The sequence below is a fragment of the Podarcis muralis genome, chromosome 13 (genome assembly GCF_964188315.1).
Source record: "Podarcis muralis chromosome 13, rPodMur119.hap1.1, whole genome shotgun sequence".
Taxonomy (NCBI): domain Eukaryota; kingdom Metazoa; phylum Chordata; class Lepidosauria; order Squamata; family Lacertidae; genus Podarcis; species Podarcis muralis.
In genome coordinates this window covers 37,917,443-37,930,672 of record NC_135667.1, presented here as the reverse complement: position 1 = coordinate 37,930,672, position 13,230 = coordinate 37,917,443, and the positions used below count along the sequence as shown (strand labels likewise).

The 13,230-nt window shown below is 44.1% G+C and overlaps 1 protein-coding gene across 1 annotated transcript in view; it reads right to left on the bottom strand.

The window, feature by feature from the left end:
* Window positions 1–7,506, bottom strand: part of MYBPC2 (myosin binding protein C2) — a 67,737-nt gene extending 60,231 nt beyond the window's left edge. Inside the window, exon 1 of the mRNA XM_028702318.2 lies at window positions 7,378–7,506. Coding sequence (XP_028558151.2) covers window positions 7,378–7,399 — 22 coding nt within the window. The 5' untranslated portion in view covers window positions 7,400–7,506. The remainder of the gene's footprint in view (window positions 1–7,377) is intronic.
* Between the last annotated feature and the right edge of the window lie 5,724 nt (window positions 7,507–13,230).

The following is a 13,230-nucleotide window of genomic DNA, read 5'->3' as shown; positions in this document are numbered from 1 at the left end:
AAAAAAGAAGAAATTAATGGACATGACTAACTTATTGATTTCAATGGATTGGCTCTGATTATTATTAACATTGGCTAAAACCTGATAAGCTATTCCCACCCCCCATAGGTTGGAAAGGTTGTGGAGTACTCCTCCCCTTGTAGCCTGAAGTGGTACGATCCTGAAAAAGCTTCACCTTTTGGCTCTAAACCACCTCTTGGAATGAAGCTGTTCCGAGGCAGTTGCCAATTTAAGCATCCTGCTTGCCTCTGCCGCATGAAAGATCTGGCCCAACTGCGCAAGCAACTCGGCTGGTTGCTTGGGGCAACTGTGTATGTATTTAAGGGCATCGTTCCAACGAAGCACCAGGCAGTCTGAGAGCTGTGATGCCGCACAGGGTGCTGGTCTGTAATGCTCGGATCTCGCAGCACAACTGCTTCAGGGGGGAAAGACTCCACGACATGGAGAATCGGGGCCTTTTTTGCAGCTCCTAAGCCAGGCAAAGGGAACAGCCTCAGACTGTGGCATCCCTTTGGGTGTTGCGACTTCCCCTGGCATGGACATAGCCAGGGGGGCAGCTGCCCCTCCTAAATCAAGTAAATAAATAACAATACTTAACAAAATGTAGAAATAATCAGAATATTTGAAATTGAGGTGCCCTACCACAAAAAAGGCTCTGCTCATTTCTCTTGTTCAGCCGTACACGACAGCGGTCATTCAGTACCTTGCGGAGAGTGAAGAACTGGCTAAGGTCAACGATGATAAGGGAACGTCTCAATGGGCTACATTTAAATGCTGAGATTTTCAGCAAATCCAATAAAACTTGTTCAGATTTTTTTTTTTAAGATGAGAAAAGGCGTGTTCTTTGTGATTTTGCAAAACATACCCATTAACCGCATGAAAGCTACTCTCTAGTGTTAATTTTGATGGTTTCGTTTTTATTTAACTTCCTAGTTTTCTAATGACTGAAGATTTTGACAGATTTTTTTCTGAGCGCTTGGGGTCAAAAGAAAGTAATTTAAAACAAATTTGGTTGAGACATTTCATTCCGATTCGGATAGACAGAGCCAGACAGAGGATGACGACAGGTGGGTGTCCTGCACCCCCCCTAACATAAATCCTGGCTACTCTCATGTCCCCTGTATTTGATCCCCGATTGTTTACATCCGTTGCACTTAAGCATTATGGAATCATAGAGTTGAAAGGGACCTGCTCCATGCAACTTACAGCGTCCTTGACAAATGGCCTTCCACCTTTCAAGGTTGTTAGGTCCACTGTCAAACAGCTCTTTGAAACATCCCTTACAACAGCCCTGCAGGGCAAGCCAGTAGTACTATTCACACCATGAGTAGACAAACTAAGGCCTGGGGGCCAGATCCGGCTCAATCGCCTTCTAAATCTGACCCTCAGACGGTCCGGGAATCAGCGTGTTTTTACATGAGTAGAAGGTGTCCTTTTATTTAAAATGCATATCTGGGTTATTTGTAGGGCATAGGAATTCATTCATTCCCCGCAAAAAAATATAGTCCGGCCCCCCACAAGGTCTGAGGGACAGTGGACTGGCCCCCTGCTGAAAAAGTTTGCTGACCCCTGATCCACACACTGCTGGTTGGAGGGCTAACCTACAGGACATAGAAGTATTTCAGCTGTAGCTCCCCCAGCCCACTTTACTCCATGGACCAGGCTCCCAACTCCAGTGTCATCACTGTCAAAAGGGCCCAACCAATCAGCGCTCTGAACAGCTGGTTCATCCTGGAAATAAGTTTGGTTCTCTCAGGATTTGGAAGGTTGTAGGTCTGCCTAAAGAGTGGTGAGTGCGGATCCTCGACTGGCTCTCCACTCTGCCTCTCATGGGTCTTTAATAGAGGTGAGATTCGAACTGGGAACTTGGTTTCCTGATAGGGTGCATTTCCCAAAAAGGGCATAAATTTGCAAGTGCTATTAAAAAGCAGAGACATCACCTTGCCGACAAAGCTCCGTATAGTTCAAGCTATGGTTTTCCCAGTAGTGATGTATGGAAGTGAGAGCTGGACCATAAAGAAGGCTGATCGCTGAAGAATTGATGCTTTTGAATGATGGTGCTGGAGGAGACTCTTGAGAGTCCCATGGACTGCAAGAAGATCAAACCTCTCCATTCTTAAGGAAATCAGCCCTGAGTGCTCACTAGAAGGACAGATCCTGAAGCTGAGGTTCCAATACTTCTCATGAGAAGAGAAGGCTCCCTGGAAAAGACCCTGATGTTGGGAAAGATGGAGGACACAAGGAGAAGGGGACAGCAGAGGATGAGATGGTTGGACAGTGTTCTCGAAGCTACCAGCATGAGTTTGACCAAACTGCGGGAGGCAGTGGAAGACAGGAGTGCCTGGTGTGCTCTGGTCCATGGGGTCACAAAGAGCCGGACACAACTAAACGACTAAACAACAACAAAAAGTTATGTGTATAGATGCACATTCAGAAATAATAGCTGTCATTTAAATAGAAATATCTCTGACCCATCTGATGCCTGGGTGTTAACTGCTGGTGGGCAACTTTGAGGCTCCCATTCTCCCTTCCTGGGGTTTTTTATCTTTAAACTAGGTGGCCGGACAGCCCTTCAAATACTAGAGGATACTTTCACATATAAGATTGCCCTCTAACAGTCCTTCAAACAGATGGGACAACCACTTTCACTACCTCTGAAACAGGGGCCTGTCCTCACTCAAGTGGAATACTTGGTTACCCTACTTCTAGGCTCAAAGCTCACACTCTCTTTCTTTTTTTAAAATTACATCTTTATTGGTTTTTCAATTAATTTACAGCCATCGTTTTCATACACATCAACATTCACAATAAACAACTGAACACAATAAACATTCCACCATTGAACATGTATGCATAAGTAAAAAGGAAAATAAAAATTATGTCACTTATCTACTTATTTTGTTGTTATTTTGTTTGCACCGGACTTCCTTCCACCTCTTACTTGGGTCCATAGAATTCTATGTTATATGCTTTTCCAATCGTATCTAATATTCCATTTACCATCTTTTCCACTGTTTCTACTAGTTATCTTTACAAGAGCCATTCTAGCCCAGCCAAAAATTGTTAAATCACCGCAGTAATCCTCCAGATATTTTTTAAAAAAAAATTACTCCAATTATTGTTAAATTTTTGGTACTCTTGGGTCTCTTAACTGCCCTGTCAGCTCACATTTTCAAGTAGCCATGCCAGCTCTCAAGAATTCATTTCTGTTTTAGCCAACCAGCCAACTCTTTTTGCTTTCTGGATATTGTTCTCTTTTTTTTTTAAGCCAAAATTAGGTCATCAGCAAATGTTTCTTTAATACATTTAACCCCTGCCCCTGTCTATCAAATACACACGCACACAGAAGCCCTCCTTCAAAAAATAATCTGCAAAAAACTGACCACCTCTCCCCTCCCCTTACCCCTGAAAGATGACGCCTTCTTCCTGGTCTCGTGCTCCCCAAGTACTGTAGAACTACACCACTTTCCTGCTTACCCCATTATGCTGGGCTGATTGCACCTGCTAGGTGATACTGATGTGCGATGCATCTTGGCACAGAGGCATGGAAAGGCTGACTCCATCCCATTATCCACCCCTCCCAGGCACTGATGCAATGGCTGCTGGTCCTGGGGCGACATTCCCTCACCCTCATCCATGCCACCTTCTCTCCAAACCACTCCCACTGGCATCTTGCACCCTCTAGCAGAAGGCATTTCTGCTCCACTGATTGCATAAGCACTAGGCGAGAATCACGTGTGATGTCCTGTGTCGCGGGAGGTTGCAAGAAAGGTCATCGGATCCAACCCTCTGCTCCAGCGATCAGCCCGCAGTGGGTCAGGAGCAGAGAGCAGGAGCAACAGTATACAACCATGAGGGTCTGCAGAACAGAGAGCTTGAGTAAGTGAGCCAGGTTACGTGCTCCGGTGCCCCCTCTAGGGTCAAACCAAGGTATTGCACTTCCCCCAAGCAAAATTGGAAAAGTATATTTCAGGATCCCTTGCACAGTGTCTCAGAAGGGGGGGGGGGCAACTTAGGTTCTCTTAGATCTGTGACAACTCCCACTTGTGAGTGGATGGGGTTATTTTAGCTGCATCAGGACACAAATTTGGAGAATGAGCCCGATATTAGTATATAGGTTCTGGGGTTATTACAATCAGTAAAATGGATTACGTTTTCTCCTCCGCTTGTCAAGATGTATTGTAAGAATAACAAACGTCTATCCTTTCCCCACTCTTTTAATAATAAATAATTATTATTATACTATTATTATTATTATTATTACTTATACGCCACACATCTGACTGGTTTGCCCCAGTCACTCTGGGCGGCTTCCAGCAAAATATAAAAACATAACCAGTTGGTTCCCACCTTCAGAGTGTAATCAAATAATCAGCTAATTCAACCGATTAAAAAAAATTCTATCGACTAAAAAGTTAATGCCAAAAGGTGTTCCAATTAATTGGGTGGGGTTTAGTTGTTGTTTTAAGTCACTTTTAATACAAATATGGCAGATGGGCAATTTTAAAAAGGATTTGCTTTTTTGCTTCAGAACGATAGTTTTCACTCAAACGCAGAATTATGCGTATCTAACTGATTGATTAATCAACTACTGGAATGAACTAAATGTCATGCAACCGAGGCTACAGTCTCCCCAGGGAGTAAGTCCATGAAACTCAGTAGACTTTACTTTGCAGTAAACATGCTAAGATTGCACTGTAAGACTTTTTTGCAAGCCGCTTTGAGGTTTTCTACAATCAATCGCAGTATATAAGTTTTGTGAAGTAAAAAACATAAATAAATACGACTGCAATCCCTGTACACACTTCTCCGGGACTAGCTGAGCAGAGCGGAAAATTGCGGTGTGAACCCCCTCTTAACTACTAGTTCGCTTTTGGTTTTCCTGAAGGAAAAATTCTGGTCCTTGGAGACTTAGAGAGGAGTTAAAGAGATAAAAGGTTTTGAATTTACAGAACAAGATTGGTAAGACAAAGGATGTGTCAGGAGACAGAATTCTTCCTAGAAACACTGATATATATATATCAAATTCAGTGGATTTTACAGACTTCTAAACAAGGTAGTGAACATACAGCTTTTCAATTATTTCACTTCAATTCCTTAAACTGATTTGTATAGGTGCTGCAGCTTAATAATACTTTGGTTCTTATACAAGATGGTACTTTCTGTCAGTTTCCCAGCCTTCTATATATCACACTCCCAAGGCTCCTCTAGCAGTATAACAGACCCAAAGGATCACCACACCCTCTCCTGATAGTTTGGGGGTTGCACCGCGAGGTTTCTTGCAACTGGGCGACATTGCTAGTAAATGGAACACGGCTAGTCAATTTAACCCACGGCAAATCGCTTTCCCCTAACTTGAGAAAGGTTCAAACGCTGCAAAGGAAAGGCTCTCAGAACCTGCTGCCCCATCCTGGGATCGTAGGTTTGGCTTGGCTTGCCCGCAGGAGTCCTGCTGGTTACTATTATGAGAAGGGACTTCGCTTTGCACATTTTGACCGCTAGATTAAAAATTTCCTGCAGTCAGACTTTTCTAGTGATCAGGATGCCGGTGGGTGACTGACATCCAAGCGCCTTTATATACAGATACGAGAGATGATTTATTAGCTGTGAACGAAGGATCGGAGTACATATATTGAGGCAAAGAAGTATCAGCTATCATAAATGATGTAGCCATCTGTTGACGGGGGGCGGGGTGCAGAAAGGAGGGAGAGATGGTTGCCCCTCGCCTCATTATTTCTATACGTGCCAATATATGTGTGTGGACAATATTGAAATTTAATTTCCATCATAATTTCCATATTATTATCATCATCATCATCATTATTATTACTATTAGCAATGGGCACGCTAATATCAATATACCGTACATCCATTTTACAAAATAACACTGAAATTAAAGAGGGAAGGAGATACCGGAATAGAATTTATTCAGCCTGAAATGTACCAGTCAAAATATTTGCAAGCGGCACTGAAAAACAAAAGTGGAAAAAGTAGACCTCTCCACGTGCTCTGTTCTTAAGAATTCGCCTTGCTTTAAAGTTTAATTGAAATTTCTTGGGATCCGTAAATTATAATAAACACAAAGAAGCATAACCACATACACAAAAGAGAAGCTCAGAGGGGAAGGATTTGAACCTGGCTCCTAATCTGACAATCTAACCACTACTCTTCACTGTTTTTCTTGATAACTCTTTTATAGGGAGGCAAGATTCTTAGCTAGGGGAACAAAAACTGATACGAGGTCTCTTCCCTCCCTTTCTCTCATATTTTAAGGTATATTCCTAATTGCAAACAATTTGCTCTTCCTTGTTTCAGCCTCTTAGAATGCAATGATGGGGAGGTGCCTTCTATTTTATTTGAGGCAGCAACAGAGCATCCATATTTTGGGCCGTTTTAGAGCCATGCTTGGCACTCTGCCACACCTCTTTGCAGCCCTTCTCTAGTTGCCCCTTCCATGCGGGATGTGTGTGTGTCTTTGGAAAAGACCCACCTTTGGTGGGCCTGATGTGCCGTTTCCAAATATTTCCTGGAGCAGCTTGGGAAGCAACACACACAAGAGAGAGGCAACGAGCGCAGTTCTCTGCTTAACATTTGTCCGAGATCTGAACACACCAGGCCCGCACAATCTAAGAGTGGCTTTATTCCTCTTATAAGAGTGGCTTTATTCCACAGATTCTTCGATTTCCATTCTTCGTTAGCAAGGACCATGCAAGGCAGCTCAGAGGCGACTGAAGCCTCACACGGAAGCATGCACAAAAGGCAGATTCTTACATGCACAGGAGAACCCAAAAACAACGTGATGGAGGACCCAGGGACCAAAACCACTGTGAGATTGGGGAAAACATCCAACCATCACCACCCTCAATGGGTGCTGTCGGAACAGGACTATAGGGCAAGGAGTCCTGGGCCCCACTCAGCAGAAACATCATGAGGGTCCCCAAAACACCAGCAGGGATGACTTTACACACTGCAAATTACATAATCTAATACACCGTAGCTGTCAACCTTCCCCTTTTTTGAGGGAAATTCCCTTATTCCAGCACCGCTTCCTGCTGCTATCCCGGATTGTTAGATATCCCGTAGACTGTCCCCGGGACAGGTGAGGCTGCTGATCCCTTATTTTCGAGGCTGCTGATCCCTTATTTTCAAATCTGAAAGTTGACCGCTATGAATACACTCTCTATAGAAGCCCCCTTCCCACTGTACGGCTATTAAATCTGGAGTCTAAAATTACCAAATTGCACCACGGAGCACCCTAACAGGCCCAACATTCACTTTTCTCTCCCTCCCTCCCTCCCTCCCTTTTATTTTATTAAAAAGGGTTCCTCAGCATCTCTGCCTAGGGGTGACCTTTATGACACACCTAAGGACCCTTACCAGGCTTGGCGGGTTCAGGCATGGCTGTAATCTCTGGGCTGATACGCTGTGCCTGTCTGAGTTTGGGATCTCCCTGGAGAATGCACTTGGCTGGGTCGCTTTAAAGACCCAGCAAAGGGGACACTGAGAAGGCGTCACCTGACCCCCGGGGACCATTGCCAAATTCCAGAGCTGTGGCATAAACGTCTTCAAATCCCGGGCTTGGCCTTACTAGAAAAAGAACCCAGCTGGTGGGATGGGAGGGAGAGGGAAAGGGAGCCAAGTCAGACTCAGATTTGTTCAAGGGAACAGCACCTCCATGAAAAGGGGCATAAATATTTCCCAAAACATTGCTCCTTTAAGACACAAAACAAAGGAAACCATATTGGCCACAAGAAAATCCTTTAAAAATAATATTTTTAAAAATGTTTTTTTCCTAATAAAAAATAGAAAGAAATTCCTTTAAAAATCCACTGTTTACATACCCACCAACATTTCTCCAATGAAAATAGGGACTTCTTCTATTATTATTATTATTATTATTATTATTATTATTATTATTATTATTATTGACACAAAACAAAGGAAACCATATTGGCCACAAGAAAATCCTTTAAAAATAATAATCATAAATATTTTTCCCTAATAAATGAAAGAAATTCCTTTAAAAATCCACTGTTTACATACCCACCAACATTTCTCAAATGAAAATAGGGAGAAATTATTATTATTATTATTATTTAAACCCCACCCATCTGACCGGGTTGCTCCAGCCACTCTGGGCAGCTTCCAACATATACAAAAACATAATATAACATCAAACATTTTAAAAACTTCCCTATACAGGGCTGCCTTCAGGTGTCTTCTAAAGGTTGTATACTTACTTATCTCCTTGGCTCGGGGGGGGGGGGGGTTGCAAAACTCCATATCGGCCAACACTTCTCTGATGAAAAGAGGGATATTCCAGGATAAAATGAGAAACCAGGATGGCTTCTGCAAATCCAGAACCGCCTCTGGAAAATACACTTGGAGGGTCTGTGTTTATCATAAAATAACGAGCAAGCTTTTCTGAGTTCTCCAGAATTCTCCATCTTCAGCTGCTACCCTGACGAAGAACTCTGGATAATTCAAAAGTTTGCTCTCTAATTTGCAATGTTTTGGTTTGACGTAAAAAGAAAAGGTATTGCGCATCTGCAGATGTCGGAGTCCCTTAAGGCAGTGCTTAATAAACTAAAGTTGTACATTTGATTTTGATTATTTGTTTCCCCGCCATCCCACAGCTCAGAGAACCTAAAGGTGGCTTAGGTAAACTAAAGGGACCCCTGACTATTACCGGTAGGTCCAGTCATGATTGACTGTGGGGTTGCGGCGCTCATCTCGCTTTATTGGCCGAGGGAGCCGGCATACAGCTTCCAGGTCATGTGGCCAGCATGACTAAGCTGCTTCTGGCAAACCAAAGCAGCGCACGGAAACGCCGTTTACCTTCCCGTCTGCGTGATACCTATTTATCTACTTGCACTTGGACATGCTTTCTAGGTTGGCAGAAGCAGGGACCGAGCAACAGGAGCTCACCCGGTCGCGGGGATTCGAACCGCCGACCTTCTGATCGGCAAGTCCTAGGATCTGTGGTTTAACCCACAGCACCACCCACGTTACAGACTTCCAAAGCAGTCTAAAATGCCAGTAGCAAAACAAATCAGCACAGCTTTAAAAAAGCAAATAAATTGGTGGAGAGCAGCTAGGAGCAAATAATATGAATGGCCATTAAATTCAAGGCCCAAATTAACAGGGCAGCATTTGAAAGATAATAATGATAACGGGCAAGTGCAGTTATTAGGGCAAGAGTTTACTCTCTAGGGGTGTCACCACAGAGAAGGCCTTACCTTCGGCAGCCAAATATGTGATCTCTAGGCAAGTAGGACATATAACCGCCATGGAAGATCTTCCTTCCGGTGCAAAGGTCTTAGAGGTAGTTGGGCTCCGACACCTGTCAATCACAGGCAGTCTTGCCAATAGACAAGAATGATGGCAAATGGAGTTCTCAGTCCCCATGGCCTGGAAAACTGTCACCTTCCTTTCTTCTTCAGATGACATTTGATGGTGCATTAGCCCTGGTAAAGAAAATGTCACTCGCATCCATGCCAGACATTTAAAGCACTCTTATACCACTTTAACAGTCATGGCTCCCCTAATAATCCTGGGAACTGTAGTTCGTCACAGAGTTACAAACTCTATTTCCCAGGATTCTTTGGGGGAAGCCATGACAGTGATCTGTTTTTATAAGACAGCCTTCCTGTTCCTATACTGCAAGCTTAGCAATTTCCATTGAAACAATGCATTTGTGTGTGTTGTATGCATTTTCAGGCACTCTTCTGTCTATTAAACACATTTTTTTGACATACTGGTTGCAAAGCCTCCAAGTGTCCCTATTTTCCAGGGACAGTCCTGGATTTTCAGAAGCTGCCCTGCTTTCTGATTTGATCCTGAAATGTCCCGCTTTTCTTTAGGACGTCCCTATTTTCCCCACAGAAATGTTGGAGAGTATGGAGTTATGCGACCCCCGAGTCAAGGAACTATACAACCTTTAGAAGACATCTGAAGACAGTCCTATATAGGGAAGGCGTTTTTTTTAATGTTTAATGTTATATTATGTCTTTCTATACGTTGAAAGCAGTCAAAGCAGTCAGTTGGGTGGAATATAAACTACTACTACTACTACTACTAATAATAATAATGGAATAAGATAGGACGTCAGCGCTTTGAATCCCCGCGACAGGGTGAGCTCCCATTGCTCGGTCCCTGCTCCTGTCAACCTAGTAGTTCAAAGGCACACCAAAAAGTGCAAGTAGATAAATAGTTACCGCTCCGACGGGAAGGTAAACGGTGTTTCCGTGCGCTGCTCTTGTTTCGGTGTTCCATTGCGCCAGAAGCGCATGCTAGCCACATGACCCGGAAAAACTGTCTGCGGACAAATGCCGGCTCCCTCAGCCTGTTAAACGAGATGAGCGCCGCAACCCCAGAGTCGTTCGCGACTGGACTTAACTGTCAGGGGTCCTTTACCTTTACCTTTTATGTGGTTAGGGAACAGCATCACACAATTCAGAGATGTGCAGATTTCAAAGGCTGGCTGTGTTTTGGTCCTCATTCCAGTTTGAGAAGTGCACATTAGGTAGTTTCCCTTTGAAACTTAATTTGCTCCCACAAGGAGGCAGTGATGGCCGCCATCTTGGATGGCTAAAGAGGATTATGTAGATCAGGCTTCCTCAAACTCGGCCCTCCAGATGTTTTTGGTCTACAACTCCCATGATCCCTAGCTAGCAGGACCAGTGGTCAGGGATGATGGGAATTGTAGTCGCAAAAATTCTGGAGGACCGAGTTTGAGGAAGCCTGGATTAGATTAATTAACGGAGGTAAAGGCTCTCAGTGGCGCCTGGCCATAATGACTATGCTGTACCTCCACAGTTGAAGGAAGCATGTTTCTGAACATCAGCTGCTGGAAACGACAGGAGGAGCTCTCTCACTTCCCATAGGCATCTCGTTGGCCACTGTGAGAACAGGATATTGGACCAGATGAGCTGTTAACCTGATCTAGCACGGGTCCTATTATGTTCTTAAAATGAAAACAAAAATAAATTTCTCTCCCTACTCCCAGCCATAGGCTCAGACCTAAAAAGTGTCCCTATTTTCCAGAGACGGCCCCAGATTTACAGAAGCCATCCCGGCATCATGGACTACTGCCATGAAGTCTTGCCATGATAATAACAATAACAATAATAATTTATATGCCACCAGTCACGCTGGGCGGCTTGCAACAATTTATTTTAAAAAACCACAGTAAAACAGCGAACATTAAAAACCTCCCTAAACAGGACTGTCTTCAGATGTCTTCTCAAAGTCAGATAGTTGTTTATTTCCTTGACATCTTTTTTTTTTGGGGGGGGGGGGGGCTTCCCAAAATCATGCTTTATTTAGAGTTCAACAATAACAAAAAAAAAACCACAATAACTACTACATCAATTCATTACAACTGACCAACTTTAACAATAAATAAACAATAGTTGAAAATTACAAAACATCGCTTTTAACTTACTCGAGTTTTCATATTTAACCTATTTAACCATATTTAATCTATCTCTTTCTTAGCAGGTCCAAAAGGAAAAGACCAAAGAAAGAGGTACAAAAAACAAAAAAATAAGAGAGAGAGAAAAATAGAAACAATTAACAAATTTAGAAGATTGACAGGATTCAAATTAAAGTTTATTTCCTTGACATCTGATGGGAGGGTGTTCCACAGGGAGGGTGCCACTACCAAGAAGGCCCTGTGCCTAATTCCCTGTAATTTCACTTGTCATAGTGAGGGAACCACCAAAAAGGCCCTCAGAGCTGGACCTCAGTATCTGGGCTGAATGATGGGCTGGAGATGCTCCTTCAGGTATGCAGGGCCAAAGCCCTGTATAATGGCCCTAGTACTCATCCCCTTCTCTGTGTGAGATCCGACAAATGCCACAGCCAGTCGAGAAAATACAGTTTGGGGCAAGACAGGTCCACGGAGTGACTCAGTAGAAGGCAGCTTCGTTCACAGCCCAGCTGATCTCCTTCACCTGCATGAACAGTGACGCCAGGTAAGCCTTACAAGTGTGACAGGCAAGGCCAAGAATGTAACACCATTACAGAGAAGGGCCTGTCTGTTTCAACAGAGGCCAGGAATAGCCGGCATTCTCGCTCGCGCTGCCAAATTATGGGACAAGGATTTGAAACTTCCTCTTGGAGAAGATAAACGTATCGAAGGGTTGACGGTGGGAGGGAGGGAGTGGGGCAGAACAGCCACGTTTGCCCACTCCCATTCCCTGCCAGGTTCCTGTCAGACCGCCATTGAAAGAAGGGATTCTGGTTGTGGAAATATCCTTCTTGGTACACGTAGTTTTTTGGAATCCAGACTTCTGCAAGGGATTGTCTCAGGTTAGGATTTACTGCCCTCGTGTGGCCACAGGAGAGCATCTTGTTGGGAAGCCATGAGTAAGGGCATGCAAAACCAAAGGCCAGTTTCTTGTACGTATAGCAGAAGAATCAAGTGGTAAGAAGTTTCCTAGGTTCCTGGTGTATATGCTCCAGCTGTACCAGGCATGGTCCCTGCTTTCTAGCAGCTATTCCTGATTTACAGCTGACTTTGCCCACTTTAAGGGACGCGGGTGGCGCTGTGGGTTAAACCACAGAGCCTAGGGCTTACAGATCAGAAGGTCAGTGGTTCGAATCCCCGTGACAGGGTGAGCTCCTGTTGCTCGGTCCCTGCTCCTGCCAACCTAGCAGTTCGAAAGCATGTCAAATTGCAAGTACCGGTAGATAAATAGGTACCGCTCCGGCGGGAAGGTAAACGGCGTTTCCGTGCGCTGCTCTGGTTTGCCAGAAGCGGCTTAGTCATGCTGGCTGCATGACCCGGAAGCTGTACGCCGGCTCCCTTGGCCAGTAAAGCGAGATGAGCGCTGCAACCTGAGTCAGCCATGACTGGACCTAATGGTCAGGGGTCCCTTTACCATTACCAACTTTACAAAAGACAATAATCCTCTTTTGGAAGGGCTTGCCGATTCAAGTCTGCTTTAAACCAGAAGCGCAAAGCTAGAACCTAGAGAACAGGCCAACTTGCCTGGCCTCTGTTTTCTGCCACAATGGTAACATGAATTATATTCCTGTTTAACCAATGCCCATTGTGTCTGTGTTTGCATCTATGCAAACTGCTGTTCTCTTCTCTCTTTTGGGGGCGATGCCTTCATTTTATAAACCACTGCTATTTTGACTTTTTGGAAAGACTGCCAAAGTCTTCCTTCCTCTACACGCCAGATAAAACTCTGCCTCGTCACTGCATATGCACTATATATT